The sequence below is a fragment of the Crinia signifera genome, chromosome 1 (assembly GCF_055691185.1).
Source record: "Crinia signifera chromosome 1, ASM5569118v1, whole genome shotgun sequence".
Lineage (NCBI taxonomy): Eukaryota > Metazoa > Chordata > Amphibia > Anura > Myobatrachidae > Crinia > Crinia signifera.
The window spans coordinates 470,700,744-470,724,164 of NC_139217.1; the positions used below are offsets into that span (position 1 = coordinate 470,700,744).

At 50.7% G+C, this 23,421-nt stretch overlaps 1 protein-coding gene across 1 annotated transcript; it reads right to left on the minus strand.

Moving 5' to 3' along the window:
* Nucleotides 1-4,305: 4,305 nt before the first annotated feature.
* DCAF12 (DDB1 and CUL4 associated factor 12) lies at nt 4,306-22,215 on the minus strand. Its single transcript, XM_083155387.1, has 9 exons — nt 21,981-22,215; nt 19,534-19,788; nt 16,027-16,233; nt 13,701-13,761; nt 11,977-12,170; nt 11,516-11,581; nt 10,810-10,972; nt 9,094-9,266; nt 4,306-5,352 (listed from the first exon to the last, which is right to left on the minus strand). Exons 1-9 carry the CDS (start codon nt 22,041-22,043, stop codon nt 5,194-5,196), a joined length of 1,341 nt encoding a protein of 446 aa, XP_083011513.1. The 5' UTR covers nt 22,044-22,215; the 3' UTR covers nt 4,306-5,193.
* Nucleotides 22,216-23,421: the final 1,206 nt, after the last annotated feature.

The following is a 23,421-nucleotide window of genomic DNA, read 5'->3' on the forward strand; positions in this document are numbered from 1 at the left end:
ACGTACATCTCCTACACCCCGCACAGTCAGGAAGACTCCACCACCACTCTAAATACGGTCTACCTCCACCCACAAAGACGTACATCTCCTACCCCATGCACAGACAGGAAGACTCCACCACCGCTCTAGATACGGTCTACCTCCACCCACAAAGACGTACATCTCCTACACCCCGCACAGTCAGGAAGGCTCCACCACCGCTCTACACATGGTATACCTCAACCCACAAAGACGTAAATCTCCTACACCCCGCACAGTCAGGAAGGCTCCACCACCGCTCTACACATGGTATACCTCCACCCACAGAGACATACATCTCCTACACCCCGCAGTCAGGAAGGCTCCACCACCGCTCTACACATGGTATACCTCCACCCACAGAGACATACATCTCCTACACCCGCAGTCAGGAAGACTCCACCACCGCTCTACACATGGTATACCTCCACCCACAAAGACGTAAATCTCCTACACCCCGCACAGTCAGGAAGGCTCCACCACCGCTCTACACATGGTATACATCCACCCAGAGACATACATCTCCTACACCCCGAAGTCAGGAAGACTCCACCACCGCTCTACACACGGTATAGCTCCACCCACAAAGACATACATCTCCTACCCAACGCACAGTCAGGAAGGCTCCACACACGGAATACCTCCCCCCACAAAGAAGTACATCTCCTACCCCACGCTCAGTCAGAAAGACTCCACCACTGATGTTAGGATATACATGACAACTATCCCCTGCATGGATGCCCTCTGGGACCAGTGTGTGTGGGGATAGGGAGAGTATGTTGAGGAGTGAGTCTATCTAAATATTTGGAAAGGTACGCAATGACCATTCTAAAGTCAAGGTAAAAAAGCTAATCAAGCACTAATAGTGTGTGACATCACGTAGGTAGGTAGTCTCCGTAAATGAAATTTGGGCAAAGGGAAGGGAGGGTTAGTAGCAGCCAGTAAGCAATTAGTAGGGGTGAGCTTGTTAGACCAAACCAGTGAGGGGTCAGTGAGAGTCGCCAAGCATATGCACAATAGCCGTTTTTAGCATGTAAGCTTAACACACATGGGAAAGTCAATGGCAGTAGCACAGACTCATGGCAGCAGTAATCTCACCCTTTCAAGTTGGTTGTGGGTTTGAAGCTGGGGAGCCGGATAATCCAATGGCTCAACCTCCTTAGTGGTAGCGGGAGCCCGTATGTAAAGCTCTGGGTAGGCGGAATCGATTTGGCCGGAGGCTTGGTGACCCACTCGGTTTTGTATGTCCGCTGGCGGGGTTTGCAGAGCCGGGCTTGCTGGATCCGATAGCGGGACGGGCTTTTGGCTGCGTCCCGGAGGCTGGGGAATTCAGCGTTCAGCTAATTGTGTAGCAGCTGAGAACACGGAGAGCGTGAGCGTGATGTCACAAAAGCGGAAGTGACGGAGTCAACGCGTTTCGTTTCCAAGGTAACGAGAAACTTTTTCAAGACAAATTGAGACTTCCTGGGATGTGCTATTTAAAGGCTAGAGTACTTTGATCAATCAATTAATTAAGCAATCAACTAAGCTAGTGTGTCCGGTAATAGCAATAAGAACTTATATATAAAAAAGTAACAACAAAAACAATAATAATAAAAATCCACAATTCATATACATCGCAAATACATTCAGATTATTTCATAGTAGCATTATTATTGTAATTATTAAATAATGTTTTCTCATGCAATCTATATAAAGATTTCAATTTATAAGGTGTGTCCGATGTTCATTTTGTTCAGTGGTATTTTTCTCAGAATATATAACCACCAGACAGCGCAAGGTGATAAAAAACTCCCCCCAGTTTTCTTCTTGTACATTGAGTTCCAGCTAAACTAATTTTTTCATCTGCAGCAGCGGTAGTATAACCCAATTTACTTACTACCAAACCATCATTTTTTATTATATTTCACCACTAAGTGCCAGCACCTGTCGGCTGTGAGTGGCCTTAAAACCACACACTACCTTCAGAATCTCCCCCACGCAATGACCATGCTGAGAATTCTGTGCAGGGAGCTGGACCCAAAATCTTTTCAACTTGGATTAGGAAAAGGGGCCAATTCATACCCGTTTGCACAGGTCCGTATTCGTCCTGGTCTCCGATGGAGGGGGTGTGTACACGAGCATGGTCACTCGTGTGTATGCGCAAACCCCCGGAGCCAGTGCCTTTGGTGAGTTTTCCACTCTCCGGGGTGTTCAGGGGGCGGTCGCTGAGGTCTGCCAAACCTTTCAAGGGTGTACCTACAAAAATGGGGGGCTTGGGGCGAGCAGATAACTTCACATGATGTCAGCGCTCGCCCCGAATTTGTTCGGAAGCGCCCATCGGAAAAGTGAGCATAGGCTGACGCATGCCTGTACACATCCACTCGTATCATAGCGTAGCCTAGCTAGCAGGTCTGAATTACCCCAGAAGACACAGGGTGGACTGGGAGCTTTCCAGTGTATCCACTCCCATTGTACTTGTGATAGCTACTCGGTACTATGTGTTAGTCACCGGCGACTTCCTCACTATACCAAATGCCTGTGTGTAGAGATGAGCGCAGATTGCAAATCTCACACGTCTGTCCCTGGCATGCAGCCTGCATGTGTCCTATGTTGGCACCTATAAGGAGACAGATCTCCCCGGATGCGCTCTTATATGTGTGTCTAGATAAAACTACCCTGTACATGGCACAACGAATAGAACTGTCCTAACACTCGGCTGACGGGCCCCCTAGCACTCGGCTGACGGGCCCCCTAGCAGCCCCCCTAACACTCGGCTGACGGGCCCCCTAGCAGCCCCCCTAACACTCGGCTGACGGGCCCCCTAGCACTCGGCTGACGGGCCCCCTAGCAGCCCCCCTAACACTCGGCTGACGGGCCCCCTAGCAATCGGCTGACAGGCCCCCTAGCAGCCCCCCTAACACTCGGCTGACGGGCCCCCTAGCAGCCCCCCTAACACTCGGCTGACGGGCCCCCTAGCAGCCCCCCTAACACTCGGCTGACGGCCCCCCTAGCAGCCCCCCTAACACTCGGCTGACGGGCCCCCTAGCAGCCCCCCTAACACTCGGCTGACGGGCCTCCTAGCAGCCCCCCTAACACTCGGCTGACGGGCCTCCTAGCAGCCCCCCTAACACTCGGCTGACGGGCCCCCTAGCAGCCCCCCTAACACTCGGCTGACGGCCCCCTAGCAGCCCCCCTAACACTCGGCTGACGGGCCCCTTAGCAGGCCCCCTAACACTCGGCTGACGGGCCCCTTAGCAGGCCCCCTAACACTCGGCTGACGGGCCCCCTAGCAGCCCCCCTAACACTCGGCTGACGGGCCCCCTAGCAGCCCCCCTAACACTCGGCTGACGGGCCCCCTAGCAGCCCCCCTAACACTCGGCTGACGGGCCCCCTAGCACTCGGCTGACGGGCCCCCTAGCAGCCCCCCTAACACTCGGCTGACGGGCTCCTTGCAGCCCCCCTAACACTCGGCTGACGGGCCCCCTAGCAGCCCAACACTCGGCTGACGGGCCCCCTAGCAGCCCCCCCCCTTACACTCGGCTGACGGGCCCCCTAGCACTCAGCTGATGGGCCCCCTAGCAGTCCCCCTAACACTCGGCTGACGGGCCCCCTAGCATCCCCCCTAACACTCGGCTGACGGGCCCCCTAGCAGCCCCCCTAACACTCGGCTGACGGGCCCCCTAGCATCCCCCCTAACACTCGGCTGACGGGCCCCCTAGCAGCCCCCCTAACACTCGGCTGACGGGCCCCCTAGCAGCCCCCCTTACACTCGGCTGACGGGCCCCCTAGCAGCCCCCCTAACACTCGGCTGACGGGCCCCCTAGCAGCCCCCCTAACACTCGGCTGACGGGCCCCCTAGCAGCCCCTTATCTCTCTTTGGAAGTATATTCAGATCAGAATAGAACGCTTCTCACCTGTACACAGTGAGGTTACTCTTTATCACCCCTACATCTAGTAACTGCTGGGGTTCCGGGCTCGCATTAACGGATTCCAGCCCTTCAGAATGAGAAAGCTGAAACACCACATAACTGATGACAGTATAGCAAGAAGGCTGTCCGAGGGCAGTAAGGAAAGTCTAACGCTGACGATACGAATACACAAATAAGACTCGTATTACATACATTACCCTATGCCCTGAGACATAGCGGACATGCACCCCCCACCCTTTAACAAGCCCCCGGACCTCACTCACAGACTCACATTCTGTTCTCTTTACTCACAAATTCCAACTCCTCTATGCCCACAACATATACCGTCCTCCGCACCTTTATGTGGATAGGGAAGGAAACAACACCGTTTACAACATTTCTTTTACAATTTATTTATTTCATTCTCTCCATATACATTGTTTTGTTTTTAGAATCCTTTACATTTAAAACATAAGAGGATGATAAAATTGAACCTAATGAACCAAAAACTTTATTAACAATAATGTTAATGACATAGTTCTTCACTCCAAGTAATTTAAATGTTATGTACTTGACGCACACATACATCACGCATACATACACACGCGCGCACACACAAACATACATTATAATATCCCCCCAGATTTTCACAGAAAACCTGGACTGCTCCACCAAACGTTACACGTATCTGTCCACAGCTAATTACAGATCCTGGCCACTCGCGAGCTGCAGTCCCGCTGAACGGGAGAGCGTGCAGGTAAGTCGTCCCGGGCCGCGTCTCACGATGACCGGCGTGTCAGTGGCAAACGCCAGGAAGCGTATGTCTATCGCAGGACATGATTAATGGGATATACAGTAGTCCGGATCTCCGGCAGGGCCATCGCTGCCGACCTTCATGTCTCACCACTGGTGTGCCACCCGGGGCAGGTGCATTTCCCAGGGATTTGTAGTGCTGTAGCGAGACCGCAGCTTTTGGGGGAGGAGGGGAACCTGGGCGACGACAGAGCGTGGGAACATGTCAAATCTAGAAGGTAAAATTAACTTCTTAGAAGAGAAGTTATAATTATGTATAAGCTCAAATCTTTCTTTAAGATGCGCTTGGCCTTTGGGCGCCTCTGAACAAAGCGCCTTTTCTTTCTTTCGGGTAAAACAAAAAAACAAGGACACGGCTTATATAAACCAGTGTCTGCCAGAGGGCCCGACGATGTACTACATACTGACGCACACCCTCTGGGAGGAAGGGGTTAATGGCGGGTGCCCATCTCTCGCTCTAGGGCTGCTTATCCTAGCTCCAGAGGCCGGCGTAGTTTCCGTGGAGACCTGTTGGTAGAGGACCGCCTGCCACAAACAGCTTCGTCCCGGATGAGTCGTAACAGTGGGTGTAGACCGCGTTGGGGCAGCAGTCGATGTCGGAGAAGTAGTTTCTCCACATGTCGTTGTGATTCTGCAAGGAGGGGAGAGAGCATGGTTACTGCGCAGCCAATCACAACACAGCACACAGGATTCTAAATAAAAGGTTCAAAAGAATGCTGCCCTATTATTAGGCCTTCCTCTGAAGGGTATGTGCAACGCAATGATATGCCTCATAGGCCAGCATGGTATTCTCACATTGTATTGATACTAGATTTTTTGGCAATAAAATACGTCCCGGCAGTCGGAACCCCAGGCCATTTTCGGTTCTTCTGACTGTAACGCAACAGCCGGAATTCTATGTTCCGAGTGTCGGAAAGTCCGTGAATCGTCAAAAACAGCCAAATTTAAGAAAGTCAGATCTGAGCCGTTCAATGCTGTCGTTAACGGCAGCATTGAATAGGTGAGTGACGATTATCTCCCGTGTCGGGAAATATCGCACAGATTGAAAACCTCCCTCTTAAGGCTTAATTTACTAAGATGGGAGTTCAATTGAAGATGGGCTGTTGCAACCAATCAGATGCTACTTATTTATTTAGCAACTTGCTATGGGCAACAAGTCATTTTGTGTCTGCAACAAACAATGGGGCAGATGTATTAAGCCTTAACAAGAGATAAATGCAAGGGTGATAAGGAGAGATAAACGTCCAGCCAATCAGCTCCTTACTGACTTTTTTTAAACACAGCCTGTAACATGGCAGTTAGGATGTGATTGTGTACAAGGTGAACTAATAGCCTTACGGCTAAGAGTATACAAGCGCCTGATAGGGTGTTGTGCCAAGCAGCTCCTGCTAGGGGGTGTCACACCCCTAAATATGGTATAGAGAAAAAGTGAAAAGGTGGAGCGCTAAAAATTGGATCAATATGGTATTCAAAGAATATATACGTTGTTTTATTTGCTCAATAATATGTGGATATAAAGCTACTTGATAGGTATAAAATATTTGACACAATAATAATACATATTTGAGCAAAATACAAAAAAGATTTAAAAATAAAAATCAATATATGGAATATTATAAAAGTACATATGATAAAATACAAGAATATGGGTAATACTTATGGCATGGATTCCCTTGGTAGTGTCCTTTTATGGAGGTGCTTGTGGATGCTGGATTTTAACGTCCGGAGGCTAGATTGTAGTGGGGTCCATAAACCTTGCCGGATGGGGGAACGCTGGAGGAAGATGGTAAACCCGATGGATTGTGGGTGTCCTCAACGATAGTATGCGTCCTTGTAATCCTTATTGTGCAGCTGGTGGTGTCCCAAGTTTAGAATATGAAGGATTTTTTGCCGAGTGGACGATCCAGGTGTGAAACAAGCTAATACTCCAAGACAGGGGATCCGATTGCAGCCAGTAAACCCGATAAAATCAGCAGGTGCTCCCTGACATGTTTCGCTGTCCCCTGACAAAGGTATGATTTTATCGGCTTTACTGGCTGCAATCGGATCCCCTGTCTTGGAGTATTAGCTTGTTTCACACCTGGATCGTCCACTCGGCAAAAAATCCTTCATATTCTAAACTTGGGACACCACCAGCTGCACAATAAGGATTACAAGGACGCATACTATCGTTGAGGACACCCACAATCCATCGGGTTTACCATCTTCCTCCAGCGTTCCCCCATCCGGCAAGGTTTATGGACCCCACTACAATCTAGCCTCCGGACGTTAAAATCCAGCATCCACAAGCACCTCCATAAAAGGACACTACCAAGGGAATCCATGCCATAAGTATTACCCATATTCTTGTATTTTATCATATGTACTTTTATAATATTCCATATATTGATTTTTATTTTTAAATCTTTTTTGTATTTTGCTCAAATACGTCTATATGTATAATTATTATTATTATTGTGTAAATATTTTATACCTACCAAGTTGTTTTTTATCCACATATTATTAAGCAAATAAAACCACGTATATATTCTTTGAATACCATATTTATCCAATTTTTAGCGCTCCACCTTTTCTCAGTTAGCAGGTGATTGGCTGGACGTTTATCTCTCCTTATCACCCTTGCGTTTATCTCTTGTTAAGGCTTAATACATCTGCCCCAATGTTCCATGCAGGGGGAGCAAATACATGTATATTGTTTCTGTGCAGGGTGAATACTGGCTGCTTTATTTTTACACTGCAATTTAGATTTCAGTTTCAGCACACCCCACCCAATGGGGCATATACACGGTGCAGTACGAACTACCGATATGGACTATATAGTCTATATAGGTAGAGAACACGGTACATATCGCACAATGTGCAGTATTCAATGCCGGTGCGAGCGGCCGGCGAGGGGGTTAAACTACGAGGATCACAGAAAACCAGTGATCCTCGCAGTTTAACCCCCACGCCGGCCGCTCGCACTATGCAACGTTCCGGGGGAATCCTCGCAGTCACAGAACTGCGAGGATTCCCCTAAACTGCGAGAGCCGCGGCTAGTGCAGCAAACTCGCTGTAATTAGCCTCGGCTCTCGCAGCTTTTGGAGGCACATTCGCCAATTCCCCCTCGCTCAAAAAACGGAGCGAGGGGGAATTTGCGAATGAGGGGGGTCAGTTGAATACTGACAGGGTGAGCGGTGACTGTGAGCAAAAAGTCCTGCCCGCAGTCACCGCTCGCCCACGGCATTGAATATATGCCAATGTGTACGCAGATTGCAATGCCAATGTGCGGACAATTTGGATCGTGCATAGCATAGTCAAAAGCACACCACCTTAAATCTCTCTGCACAGGTTACATCTGCCCCATCTGCAGCGTGGTTGTGCCCATTTTGTGCTTTTTTTTAGCTTTGCTAACAAAACCGAATCAGGCCCTAGATTACTACAGCCAAACACAAATGAGAAATAATCCTTCCACAAGTGGGGCTGACGCGGGGAAGAGCGCTCGCATGCTTGCTGGAATTGTATGGCAATCTGTAGATATTTAGGTCTTGGGATAGAAGTAGGGCTACAAATGCACCACTAGCAGCAAACTGGCACTAATGCGGCATTAAAACAAGTGGTCTGACAGGGAATATTTAAATTGGTCCCAGCAACGCAGCCCATGTGGCCCGGGATTACACCTTGTACACTCTAGGCACCTTAAGCAAATCCGGTCACTCCCAACAGTTCATGTTTTCAGGAGGTCAGTGTTTGAGTGCCCCAGTTCTTTCAACCAGCAGTGCTTAAGCATAGATATCCTTATAACCCGGACTGTTAGTTCTCTGGCACTGGATATGGTGAACATGGGCCTAGATCAGGGGTTCTCACACTATATGCTCTGGGACCCCGTCAGACAATAAATATTATTACAATACCCCAGCAAGTTACCACAGAATGGCCACTACATGTGTGGTCAGTGAAGTGACCGCTTTTGTGACAGGGAGGCAGTGGGTAAAGAGGGAATGGAAAAGGGGGATAGAAGGGGGAAGCAGGTGGGTGATTACTTAATGAATTATCCCCTGTCCCCCCTCAACAAACACATTAGTCTGATGGTCAGCAACATGGAGTCGATACCCCATGCTGAGGTGGTCAGGACCCACAGCTGGCCTAGATAATCAGGGAACCTAGATGCAGAATGTGCATTATATCTCTCCAATACTCGTAATCATTATGACCCAACAGCAGCAGAGGAACATTTATTTCTCCCAATGGGTGCAAGACGCCCCCTGGCCTGCATGAGACATAGATTATATGACCAGTATACAGGGGGTCCTAGCTGTGGGTGTTGTGGAATGGATTACATACATATGTATGCAGAGAACACACCTGGGGGGTATATTGTACTGATACTCACCAGCCAGCCTTTCCCGGTGCTCAGTTTTACCATCTCGCCTTTGGACTTGGAGTTTGGGACGTTATTGGTGGAATCATCCAAAAAGCGCTGAGCTCGGATGTCATAGAACAAGAGGGAGCCCTGTCCAGTCCCCACCGTGATGATGTGCTCATAGAAGCTGACAGAGCGAATGCCTGCAAGACACACAGGTAATAGTCACACACGAGGCTAAGGGAGCGACATCATCCAGCGCCTGAGCATTGTAGGCCGGACCACGTGCCCTGAGAAACATCCCTGACCGCTGCAGTCACAGATGTGTCCCTACAGTAGGTTATTTATATAGCGTCTTGTACCAGCTGTAAATGGTGCACTTCTTACTCTGAGAGATCCGGGTAGTGGTCTAGGTAGGAGGATACAGATGCATGTATGACTGGAGGGGATTAACCTATTGAGTGGTGGGTTTTGCTGGGGCAGGACAAACCTACCAGGGCAGGTTTGTCCTGCCCCAGCAAAACCCACCACAGATCATAGGAGCCCCCTGCCACCGCAGCAGCTAGTCACAGCAGTGACCACAGGTAGCAGGCTCGGGGATGTTCACGGCGGCTCGAGAGAACTCGGGCACCTGAACTCCTGAGCGCTCCTGAGTTCCCCCGAACATCACCGAGCCTGCCGCCTACGTCACTGCTGTAAAGTGAATGGCGGCTGGCCGCTAGGGAAGCGGCAAGGGTCAGGGGAGCTCCGGCGTACGATAACCGGAGAAGAGGTGATGGGGGGGCTCTATAGGTGGTGCACACCTCTGGACACCACTGGCGCGCACCTATTCCATATTAGTGGTATGCCCGGAAATTTTCCGGGATAGCCCGCTGCGGCAGTGCAGCTGAGCCCAGAAAATGTCCAGGCACACCACCCGAGCGGTTAATGCTGGATTCTGGCAATGTTCCGCCAGATGATAGAGGACTTGATGGTGACTGATGCCTGATGTATATATTACTCATACCCCTTTCACATTGCAAATGCCGGGTCACACCAGGGGAGTGGACACAGGTGCAAGGTTTTCCACAGCAACCTGGCAATAATCCAGGTCGCTAACAACATCAGGGTTGCTGGACCAGGGTATTTTCAGAAGGCCATTTCACACTGCAAGTTGATCCGGCAACGGTCTGACCCGTGTTATTTGTGCGAGGGTTCCTCGAGAGCAGCGCCAAGATTCCGCACATGTTCAGTGTTAGGATCTGTCCACACAATGTTAGGTGTAATTGCAGATGAATGGGGAGAAAAACCAGCACCCTCGTAGGCAAAACATCTCCCCCAATTAACAAGCGCAGCACATGCAAATAAATCAGACTCATTAAATTGTTGCGAGCCTACACAAATGCCGGTCGGCACAATAGTATCTTACACATGCAGCCACGATCTGACCCCACAATGATACGCTGAGATCAAGTCATGAGCAGATTATGCGAGCAGCTAGAGCGCTCTCATGTGACGTCACCCGCATCAGCCCGCCCACGTACCCATGGGAACGCCCAGCGGTGTAGCCATAGTCAACAGGTGATAGGCCGGACAGATCTGGGTATAAATAAGCAGAAGACAAAACAGCACAGAGAATTTCTGCTCTCAGCGGAACAAGAACATGACCGCCATAGGGAAGCGGGCACCAAACAGACACCATCCTCTGCTGCATCCTGCAACCTCAGGCCTAGACCATCCCTCTGAATAATGCCCGTCTGGACTCACCGCTGCCTTGTTCCCGACAGTACACGGAACGGACATTCTGGGGTGGCTGCCTCGGGTCCAGGAATGAAACATGGGCCTGTGACCCCACGGCGTACACGGACCACTCCAGGCCGTAAGCCAGGCACACGTTCTCTCGGCAGTACGGTAGCTTGGTGGACAGTAGCTGTAAAGAAACAGGAAGATCAGTCGGTGAGCGGACAAACATCCTAACGGGAGGCGAAACTTCCCGATGTTCTACTATGTATCCGGACTTATTCCGCATCGCATTCTATATGATCACTTGTGCCATGAAATAATACATCTATATCTCCACAGAGCAACGCCGATCCGGCTGGAATATTTCTTGTGTGAATAATTAATGGCCAGCGCAGGTCGCAGTAATAGTAATTGTTTTCCAATCAGTTACCTGGACCAGACCAGTGGGGGGGGATATGGATGCTGACTCTAAAAGGTGCCCATACACTAGTAAGATTTATCTTCAGATCTGGCTGGTTGGAACATAAACATGGTTATGGATGAGTGACAGTTTGGCAGTTTTCCAGCATTTCCAAGCAAATGGTCAACTGTCATTTGCTCTCATCCATAACCATGTTTTTGTTCCAACCAGCCAGATCTGAAGATAAATCTGCATGTGTATGGCCACCTTAAAGCATGGCTAAGGCTGGCACGCAGACCTACAGGACAGAAATACGCACTCGGCAGTTACCTTGGCTAATGTGTGTTCCGCTTTCCACAGGTGGAAGTAACCATCCAGGGACACGGCACCCAGCTCCTGCAACAGACACGGGGAGAGTCAGAGAAAGGCGACACAATGGCAGAAACAGCTGCTGTACTGGAGCTGGGGAACCCTCCCAGCAATGACCGAGACATGGCGACAGATAGACCGTTACAGGTGGCTCCTGCAGTTTGGGGGATAGCAGAAGCGTGCGTACGCTTGTACCAGTTATTCATTCCGTTTCCATAGCATTCAAGAATTGCAACAACAATGCTGGAGAACACATTAATATATCAACAATGGGATGCACAGCAAATTTACATAAATCACTTAGGTCTTGGGGGGTGTGTGCGTGTGTGTGAGACTGCTATAGATACAAAGTCACACAACAACTAGACAGCCACATAGGGGGCCTCGGGCTGCTGGACAGCCGCGAGAGCATGGCACGCTACCTTGTTATTGCTGTTGAACGCCAGGGCGCGGACCTTGCAGTTGGAGGAGTTGCTGCTTTCCTTGGGGATATCCTTCAAGGCCTTGTGGTAGATGTGAGCGTACACTGGCACCGGGGAATGGCTGTGCTGAAAGTTACACTTACTCAGAACGTCGTCATTTATCTCCCATAGACCCATGGAGCCGTCTCGGGAGCCTGGAATAGTGCGAGAGCTCAGTAATGAACGTTCTCATGTGTATATATAACTAATAACCTAGTCGTCATCCGTGTATCATACAGACTGGTGCATCCATATGGATGTACCCCTAACGCTCACCTACAGCAGGGATGGGGAACCTTGGGCCCTGCAGCTGTTGTTGGACTACACATCCCAGAATGCCATGCAACAGTTTTAGCATGGCCAAATAGCAGCTGGAGGGATGAAATTTCCTCATTCCTGACCACATAAATTCAAGTCCATTTATATAAAAATCACAACTAAGCTGCAAATCACATGTGTAAGAGACTGAGGTGTTCAGTACAGATGTCGGGGATCTACCGGCTCTTGTCATTAATAGTCAGGGAGCGCCGTCAGCTTCCCCTTTGTCTGATGTAGATGATAACAGACTAACAGCCAGAAATACACTGTGCAGCCAACATAAAACCAGTGCTCTGACCAGCATACACGCAGGCTGGCGTCTGGGAACCATTGTCGTAAGCCAGCGGTAACTGGCCTTGCTGGGAGAGGGTACCCCTGGAACTGCTGAGAATTCTGGTCTCCAAGCTTCCCAAATAGGAAGCTGATATAGTACTTTAAAATCCATTTCTCTTACTCCATCTGGGGAAGACTGACAACCTTGGGGTGTAGAGATCACAACGTGGAGCGGGCACATTAAACTCAAAACAGAGCCTTACTCAGAATGGCGAGTGAACAAATACAGAGTATACAAGTGTGGGAGCGCAGTGCACCCCAGATGGATTCATGTATTTAACGGTGGGTATCATAAATCCTCTCTTCTCAGTCCTCCAATCTGGGGGACACGTAACACGCTTGGCCAAAACTGTTGAGGCTTCAGCTGAAAACAGACTGTCAATTCTGCCTGTATGGCCCTCCCTTTTAAAATGTAAACTCTCTCGAGCAGGGCCCTCTCTCCTCCGTGTGATTCTTCCTCAGAAAATACATATATGTGTGTATTTTTTACTCCTTACTCCATGCAATGGGACATAACTCACATGGCCAGATGTACTAAGCTTCAAAAGTGATAAAATGGAGAGTGATAAACAACCAGCTCCTGCCTGACATTTTTCAAACACAGCCTGTGACATGGCAGGTAGCAGCTGATTGGCTGGGTGTTTATCACTCTCCATTTTATCACTTTTGAAGTTTAGTGCTTCTGGCCCCAAGTCTCTGCCTCCCCATGATGCAATGCTCTTTATTTACCATGTACTGAAAGCCGCAGTGCTCTTGTTTTTGCTCATTTATGTATTGTTAGGCGCTGCGGAACCCTTATGGTGCCATATAAATAAACAATAACATGCAGAATTTGGTGAATGGCACAAAATAAGCAGCTGCTCCTAGAACAGAGTTGTGATTGGTTGGCAGTGTCCCCCAGATCGGAGGACAGGGGAATACAAAATAGAAGAATTATGTTAAGACAAAGGAGACGTGGTATTATTCATGTATAGAAGACTATAATAGACCTCAATATATAATCACAGTAATAAGTAACAATGAATGTAACGCACCTGATACTGCCAGGGTGTCACTGATCCACGCAATGGAGAAGATCCAATCATTGTGACCCTCCTTCAGTGAGCAAGAGAAAGAGAACAGTTAGAGCTGATCTCAGACGGACACCAGTCTACAGAACGGTTATATACTCTACATCAGGGGTGACCAGACCTGTCCTCGAGATCTACCAACAGTTCATGTGTACAAGGAATGAAAGCAGCATGTGCGAGAATGTGACCGATAGTAATGACTACAGTGTGCCCCAGCTAGGTGATCTGGGACATGTGACAGTAAGTAATGACTACAGCTGTGCACCAGCTAGGTGATCTGGGACATGCGACAGTTAGTAATGACTACAGCTGTGCACCAGCTAGGGGGTCTGAGACATGTGACAGTTAGTAATGGCTACAGCTGTGCACCAGCTAGGTGATCTGGGACATGTGACAGTAAGTAATGACTACAGCTGTGCACCAGCTAGGTGATCTGGGACATGTGACAGTTAGTAATGGCTACAGCTGTGCACCAGCTAGGGGGTCTGAGACATGTGACAGTTAGTAATGACTGCACCTGTGCACCAGCTAGGTGGTCTGGGAAATGTAATTACTACAGCTGTGCACCAGCTAGGTGGTCTGGGACATGTGACAGTAATGACTACAGCTGTGCACCAGCTAGAGGATCTGGGAAACAAGGACTGTTGGTAGACCTCAAGGACCCGGTTTGGCCAGCCTACATTATGGGGGATATTCAATCTCCTGCAGCCATTCCCGACATGGGAGATGGCTGCGGGGCCCTATTCAATGTGGTCTTCCTTGACAGCATTGAACAGGGGATCTCGGCAGAATGAGCCCAACTTCACAAGCAGTCGGGCTTGTTCTGCCCGGAACTGACGTGCTCCCGGCCGCAGTGTGCCGATTCTCGTGGCCACGCCCCCTTCTCGACCCGCAGCAGGTAGGACATTAAATCCCACCTGCAAAAATCTCGGTCGAGCAGAACGAGAACGGGACAGGGGCACGACTCTCGGGCTGGCCCAACATTGAATATCCCCCTTAGTCGCAGATGTTCATGGCCTGCAACAAGAACATTATCCGAGACTCCCTTATGTTACTGACCTCTAAGCAGCATCTTATGCACCCGGTATTACCCTCTGCAGTGTGTAGAAATGAAGCAGCCTGAAGTTTTACAGTCCACAATATTAATATATATATATAGTTCACCGTAGGATTATTTTAGGGTAGGGCGCGGATAGGCAGGGCACTTTTTTAAATTGGGAGGGCACATTTTATATTAGAAATTTACAAAACAAAAAATTACACCTATTAAAACTTTGTCATACTTTGCTACATATTCTGTCTTAATGACAATTGCACATTATGGCACACACTGGTAATTACTTATACCATACACCATGATACCCATTACACATTATACCACACACCATGATACCCATTACACATGACGGCACACACCGGGGGGGTGTTCTGGAAAGCGGACTTTGGACCTTATTCTAATTCAATTAGTTCCCCGCACAGTCGCATGGGGACCGATGTTTTCGCGCATGTGCAGACGCAGGGTGAGAGCGGGCACAGCTAACTGTATGTTTGCCATCCCGCTCCCGTTTACCTGCACACATTATGCAGCTAAACATACCAATTCCTGCTGTGATGACACTGAAATGAGAGCGCAGCGAGTGTTGTCTTCCAGGTCTTCTGTAAACCTGGAAGACCTGGATAAGAGCCGTAATAGACACGGGGTCGTACCACCTCAGATACGGTTTGGAAAAGTGTTCCAAATCTTGGGTCAGACCTGGGAGTTTGGTGGAAAAAGGGTATGAGAGGCAGATGTATTTCACCTTAAAAGATAACGTGAGGGCGATAAAGAGATAAACGTCCAGCCAATCAACTCCTGTCATGTTACAGTCGGCCTTTGAAAATTCACAGTTGAAGCTGATTGGCTCAATGTTTATCACGCTCACGTTTATCTCATCTTAAGGCTTAATACATCTGCTCCAGTGTACTTTAAAGAGAACACCTACCTGAGCCAACACCTTACAGGGAATTCAGGTCAAGCACCCTACAAAACCCATGCAGTTCCTCTTTCATGCCTGTGGTGTCGTTCTCTACTTTGATGCTTCTAGCACACTATGGTCTTTACCTCAGCACTGTTATACAGACCAGTCTGTGCTAGAAACAACACAGCCAAGTGTGATACCCCAGCCAGGAAAGAGGAATGCATGGGTTCTGAAAGGTGCAGGGTGCTAGAGCTAAGATTACATTACACACACACATCTTATCTTCTGCTTTGACACCGGATCAGCAGAGAGAAGTACAGAAAGCAGCTCACATCTCCAACGCAGACAGGATCCAGTGTGGGAAGCCGGTAGACCGCCAGGCTGTTTGGGTTGTCTCCTCCGGTGGCCAGCAGCGTCCGGGAAGGGTTGATCTCAATGGCATGGATGCCACAGTTCTGAGGGGTGGTATTGATTGGTTCACGATCTTTCAAAATAGGAATCTTTGTAATCTGCCCAGTCTGCACATCCACCACAAACAACTGCAGATGAGAAGAAACAACAGTGTAAGTGTCAGCACGCAACCGCTACAGTGTTACCAGGGACCAACGCAACGTCAGGACAGGAACCTACGCAATAGGTCAGAACGTGCAGGTGGGGGAAGTACAGCACAGAGGTGTCAGACATATGGACATAGATTTACATATACAGGGGCAGAGAAAGACAACCGCACAGGGAAAGCAGAACACTGAAGACGCAGAGCACTAACAGAGTTACGCACAAGGCCGCAGGCTGACAAAGATATGGATGCAGCGCATTCAGGTACACCAACAACACAGGACAGAGAGTGGAGCACTCCAAGGGGCGGATTCAAGTGTTTTACTGTACCGGATCTCCTGTCTAATCTGACGGGAGGTCGTGGGGTGATATTCCAATGCCTGCTTTGAACACCCTCTTCGCACCCATTAAGTTCAGGTTTAGGCGCGCATCGCTGCAAAACCCAACCAAACTAATGAGAGCTACGTGAATAGTCGTCATGTCTGCACACTCAAGCGGGTGACTTTCATACATTTCAGCTTGCCACACCCCAAGCTGAAACGATATCGCCGGCAGCCGTAGGCACCCGAACGGAGCTACATTTGAATAGCTCCGCTGGGCACCTTATAGTGGCTGCCGGTGTGACAAACATGCGAATCTGGCCCCAAGAACCTCTCCTTTACTAACATCCCATATATGTTCCTGGCAGTGGCTGGGAACTCATTACAGCAAGGCTCACCTCGGCAGAAGGATATGGAAGTCTACATTGGATTTGGCCCCCCAAAAAATTGTGTGGAAAAAAAAAATGGACGTTCTCGCAATTTTTTTCAACAATTAAAAAGTTTCAGCGCTGAGCGAGGCCCAGGTGACGTCACTGAACTATATTGTTCAGTGTGTATGCGGTATATCCTGAGAAGCAGTGAAATCTACAATTATCACGGTCTACAACTGTCTGTGTTTAGGCATTATACTTTGGCTAGGGAACTATTTATTTACAGTTTCCTTTATAGCGCAGCAGATTCAGTTACAGTGTCTTATATAGCGCAGCAGATTCCGTTACAGTGTCTTATATAGCGCAGCAGATTCCGTTACAGCGTCTTATATAGCGCAGCAGATACCGTTACAGTGTCTTATATAGCGCAGCAGATTCAGTTACAGTGTGTTATATAGTGCAGCAGTTTCCGTTACAGTGTGTTATATAGCGCAGCAGATTCCGTTACAGCGTCTTATATAGCGCAGCAGATTCTGTTACAACGTCTTATATAGCGCAGCAGATTCCGTTACAGCGTCTTATATAGCGCAGCAGATTCCGTTACAGCGTCTTATATAGCGCAGCAGATTCCGTTACAGTGTCTTATATAGCGCAGCAGATTCCGTTACAGTGTCTTATATAGCGCAGCAGATTCCGTTACAGTGTCTTATATAGTGCAGCAGATTCCGTTACAGTGTCTTATATAGCGCAGCAGATTCCATTACAGGTTCTTATATAGCGCAGCAGATTCCGTTACAGTGTCTTATATAGCGCAGCAGATTCCGTTACACTTTACAATTGGAAACAACAGTGATTAAACAAACTGGGTAGATACAAACCAACATGGAGGTAGGAGGGCCCTGCTTGCAAGCTTACAATCTATTGGAACTATCCTATGAAATACCCTGAGAAGGTACAGAAGGGGCATGTAGGGTGGTCTGATGGAAACACTCACCTAGATCACTGAATATTGTAAAATGCTGGGTCCCTTGGATCCATGGAGAATGATTACTGATAGATCAGTAGATAGAAGTTGGAGCTTTGCATGACGTGAACCATCTTCTGTTGACATCACAATACTTGGAGCATAAGTGAATATTACGCTCTGTAAGCAGCGATCTTAGAGCCTGATTCTGGTGGACTAAGTAACAGGGCGGGCGACTGGCGTCATGTGACATCAGCTGCCCGCCCCCTGCGTCAAGGCCGCATTTGCATGGGAAAGCCCAGAGTTTGCATGGAAACGCTGGGTGTTTCCATGTCCGGGCGCCCACCCCCTCCTGGCGCCACAACGACTGTGCAGGTCGGTGAAGGTGCCCGCACAGAAGCCCTGCACATATGTATATAAGAATATGTGCATGTGCAGTACTTCACCATCGGTCCCTGGTGCGACACACGCCGGGGCCCGAAGGAATTAGAATAAGCGCCTTAATACACGGATATACACACGCTCGCTGCATCTCCTGTCCCCCCGATATCTCTACCTGACAGTATATCAGCAATGCCGGCATTTATTTATTAATGGGTTCTGATTTCTGAACTTGTTTATTTGCACTTTTAACAATTCTATTTCCAATCCAACGTTTTGCTATTTATTTTCTGGTGCATTCGTATCCATATCATTTGTATGAAGCCTGTTCAGTGCCGCAGGCTAGTTAGCAGCGCATCAGTGCCGCAGGCTAGTTAGCAGGCGCATCAGTGCCGCAGGCTAGTTAGCAGGCGCATCAGTGCCGCAGGCTAGTTAGCAGGCGCATCAGTGCCGCAGGCTAGTTAGCAGGCGCATCAGTGCCGCAGGCTAGTTAGCAGGCGCATCAGTGCCGCAGGCTAGTTACCAGGCGCATCAGTGCCGCAGGCTAGTTACCAGGCGCATCAGTGCCGCAGGCTAGTTACCAGGCGCATCAGTGCCGCAGGCTAGTTACCAGGCGCATCAGTGCCGCAGGCTAGTTACCAGGCGCATCAGTGCCGCAGGCTAGTTACCAGGCGCATCAGTGCCGCAGGCTAGTTACCAGGCGCATCAGTGCCGCAGGCTAGTTACCAGGCGCATCAGTGCCGCAGGCTAGTTACCAGGCGCATCAGTGCCGCAGGCTAGTTACCAGGCGCATCAGTGCCGCAGGCTAGTTACCAGGCGCATCAGTGCCGCAGGCTAGTTACCAGGCGCATCAGTGCCGCAGGCTAGTTACCAGGCGCATCAGTGCCGCAGGCTAGTTACCAGGCGCATCAGTGCCGCAGGCTAGTTACCAGGCGCATCAGTGCCGCAGGCTAGTTACCAGGCGCATCAGTGCCGCAGGCTAGTTACCAGCGCATCAGTGCCGCAGGCTAGTTACCAGCGCATCAGTGCCGCAGGCTAGTTACCAGCGCATCATTGCCGCAGGCTAGTTACCAGCGCATCAGTGCCACAGGCTAGTTACCAGCGCATCAGTGCTGGTGGCTGCATACGGCCAAACAGAGCAACACTGCCATCGTTCCGTCTGACACCATCTAGTGGCACACAAAACACTTGAATTCCCCCCAGATTTGGGAGGGGGGGGGGGGGGGGTGAGGGAGACCTGAGACTCACGGTGTTGCATTTGGTTCCACAAACGACCTGGCGATGGTTCAGCCATTGTGAGGCAAAGACTTTATTGAGGGTCCCAAGGCGGAACTCTCTTTCCTTCAGGATTCCTGGCAGAGCTTGAGCAGCGCAGCCACGTAGGAGGCCGTTATAGCTGGGCTCATCCTGTGCTTTCAGCTCTCGTGCTTTCAGGTAATAGACCACAGACTTCTTCTCTGGGGGTAGTCTCCTCCGCTTCTGAGTGGCATGGTCCCAGTCAGCCTGCAAGAGAGCACAGCACCGAGTCAAAACACAGGGGCCACCAAAACAAGCTAGACCAGCACACCAACACGTTCTGGCAAACCGAAACTACGGCCATGATCATTGGGTGCCGGATAGCTGATCGATGGTCAGGATCCTGACGGTCAATATATTAACGTTGAACTCTTGACTGTTCGACTGCCCGACAGTCGGGATCCCGACCAACAGGGGCTATTCTCTAGAGAGAGAATAGAACCTGTGGCTAGCATAGCAAGGGTCTTTTTTTTTTTACGCTCGCCCCCCGGCGGCCGGGATTTCGATGTCTGTATATCGACTGCTGGGATGCCGACTCACGGCTAGTCATTACGCTGGGTGAGAAAAATAAATGCTGTTTCAGGAGCTTGATTCAACTCAAAATCCATCACACATTGATATGGGGGAGCATTTGTTTGTACATTATATGGACAAGTTTTCGGATGCCTGACCATTACCCCAACAGGGACTATAATGACTATCCTGTCTTTCCCTCCCCACCCCCAATCTTCAAACCTCTTTACCCCAGTCTTCCAAAACATGCCCTTACACTAGCCTCTGTAGATCACCCTCTTCCCTCCCCCCACAACTAGTCTCCATCATAGACTATGCTCTCCAGTTTCCCCATCCCAGGCCCCCTAACTCTTGTTATACCCCTTTCACACCAGAAATGCAGGGACAAACCCGGGACAAGCAAGGACATTCCGGTGCCGGAGAGCTGAGTCATCATCATCCTCCGCCTGTCCCGTCATTTGCGCCCGCCGCTTGCGTGGATTCCCGGCCGGACAAGACACAGAGGACCGTCAACTCGGGTAAATATATCCTACCTCATTCACACCAGCCAGGTCCCTGGGTTGAACCCGGGAACAACTCTGCTACCTATCAGGGTTGGATTGCCAGCAAATTAGCCCGGTAATTTGTCCTGGGAACCTTTCACACCAGCGGTAGTACTGGGTTGTTCCCGAACTCTACCCGGGAATTTAGGCTGGTGTGAAAGGGGTATTAGTCTTCCTGTCCCAGCCACTCCACCTTACCAGTCTCAGGTTTCTCAACCCTCGCCAGTGTACCCGTCCAGGGCACCCCATCTATTGCCAGTGTCCTAAGACCCCCATCTCTTGTCAGTCTTCCTGTCCCAGCCATCCCCTCTCACCAGTCTCCCCTCAGGTTTCTCAACCCTCGCCAGTCTTCCCGTCCCGGCACCGCCACCTCTCGCCAGTCTTCCCGTCCCGGCACCTCTCGCCAGTCTTCCCGTCCCGGCACCGCCACCTCTCGCCAGTCTTCCCGTCCCGGCACCGCCACCTCTCGCCAGTCTTCCCGTCCCGGCACCGCCACCTCTCGCCAGTCTTCCCGTCCCGGCACCCCCACCTCTCGCCAGTCTTCCCGTCCCGGCACCCCCACCTCTCGCCAGTCTTCCCGTCCCCGCACCTCTCGCCAGTCTTCCCGTCCCCGCACCCCCACCTCTCGCCAGTCTTCCCGTCCCCGCACCCCCACCTCTCGCCAGACTTCCCGTCCCCGCACCCCCACCTCTCGCCAGACTTCCCGTCCCCGCACCCCCACCTCTCGCCAGTCTTCCCGTCCCCGCCCCCCACCTCTCGTCAGTGTTCCCGTCCCGCCCCCCACCTCTCGTCAGTGTTCCCGTCCCGCCCCCCACCTCTCGTCAGTGTTCCCGTCCCCCCACCTCTCGTCAGTGTTCCCGTCCCCCCACCTCTCGTCAGTGTTCCCGTCCTGCCTCCACCCACCTCTCATCAGTGTTCCCGTCCTGCCCCCTAACCCCCCCACCTCTCGCCAGTGTTCCCGTCCCCCCAACCTCACGCTATGCCAGGACCCCCTCACCAGTCTGCCCATCACCTCACCTATCTCCTTGTCCCAGTCCTCCCACTAGTCTTCCAGCAGCCCCCCCCCCCTCCCCCACACCTGTCTCCCCATCCCAGACCCCCTCCCACCAATCTCTTGGTCCAACCCTCTCGGTAGCACTGCAGCTAGTTTCTATCTTGTGAATGTAGTTTCGTCCTCTCTCACCAGTCTCCCCTTCCCAGCACCTCCCACCAGTCTCCCCGTCCTAGGCCCCCTCCCACCAGTCCCTCTCCGCGATCTCGGCACCACATGCCAATAACCCGTACACCGGCCCCACATCACAGCAGGCCCCCAGCAGCGTGCCCAGCCCGGCCCCCCTCTGATACCTGCTCTCCGGGGCCTGTCCCGGGCGCCGCTCTCCTCTTCCTGCTAACTGCTCTCCGGGTCATGCTCTCGCCCACAAAGCCCCCGCATGGAGAGAGCCCGAGCGGCCGGATATCGCATATAACGTGTGATCGGGGAACGAGCACCGACGGCGCACAGCAGACAACCGACAGCACGATGACCTCTCACCCCGTTGCGTCCTGACGTCAACAGCGTAACGTACACGCCACGCCCCTACGTCTCCTAGCAACGGGGCGGCAGCGCCAGACGGGCGGGCTCTGTCAGTAGCTAGGCAACCGGCAGTAGGCTGACGTCAGGGAGTGTATCCTCCTCCCGCTGGTGACTGAGGGAGGGGGAGGAGTCAGCGCGCTCTGATACTGGGTATTACTGCGACGTGTAGCAAAGGCCACACCCCCCCCCCCCCCCCCATTACATTAATTATGATATTTTTATTACCTACATGCTAATTCACGGGCAGGGCGTAACCAGAACCTTGCAGGCCCCATAGCAAAATCTTGAAAGCCCCCCCCCCCCTCGTTGCCCCTACAATGCCCCTAATGTAGCCCATACACATGAGATATTGCATGCAATCATTCGATTTCAACCACATCTGTTTGATAAATTTAATTATTGCATGCATTTTTTAGGGCCCATCCGACGAGCCCCCCCTTCGAATGTAGCGTAGATAGTAAATGCTGCACATAATATCTCTCAAATTGCTGGAGCGATCCCATGTGGTTTTTAACCACATGCAATTGCTCTAATGCAATCCGGTACTTGTTTCCTAGCACGGCCACAATCTTATGGATCGTGTACCTTTAAGTTAAGGTACACGATCCATACGATGGACCCGATTTCCTTTGAAATCAGGTCCATTTTGCCGGCTAGGACACAATATCGGGGGCATCGCGTCGGTCGGGACCATTAACATTGGTCCCGACGCGATGCCCCCGATTTTCCCATAGGCTTCAATGTTAAAAAATATTTTAACATTGAAATCGTGTCGGGAAAGGTAAAATATCGGGGGCATCGCGTCGGTCGGGACCATTAACATTGGTCCCGACGCGATGCCCCCGATTTTTCCATCGGCTTCAATGTTAAAATATTTTTTAACATTGAAATAGTGAGAAAATGTGAAAAATGTGAAATGGGCCAATATGACCCATTTCACATTATAGATGTCCCCGTCGTCACCCCACGATAGACGCCAACCCGAAGCGTGGCGAGCGCAGCGAGCCCGCGAGGGGCGGCGGTGCGCGTCCTCCGACCTTTTCATTCCCCTACTATCCACGTCGGCGTGGAGTTGAGAATAGAATAGTGTGGCGAGCGCAGCTAGCCACCGAGCCCGAAGCGTGGCGAGCGCAGCGAGCCCCGCGAGGGGACGCGTATAACTTCACAGGTATACGCGTCCCCTCGCGGGGCTCGCTGCACTCGCCACGCTTC

Bases quoted from the DNA above. Each gene is read 5' to 3' on its own strand.
- DCAF12 (XM_083155387.1), bottom strand. From the start codon at position 22,043: ATGACCCGGAGAGCAGTTAGCAGGAAGAGGAGAGCGGCGCCCGGGACA. The intron at 10,973-11,515 runs GTAACTGCCGAG...GTTTCTTTACAG, and splicing joins CGGAACACACATTAGCCAAG to CTACTGTCCACCAAGCTACC. The intron at 5,353-9,093 runs GTGAGTATCAGT...CCCTCCTTGCAG, and splicing joins GCACCGGGAAAGGCTGGCTG to AATCACAACGACATGTGGAG.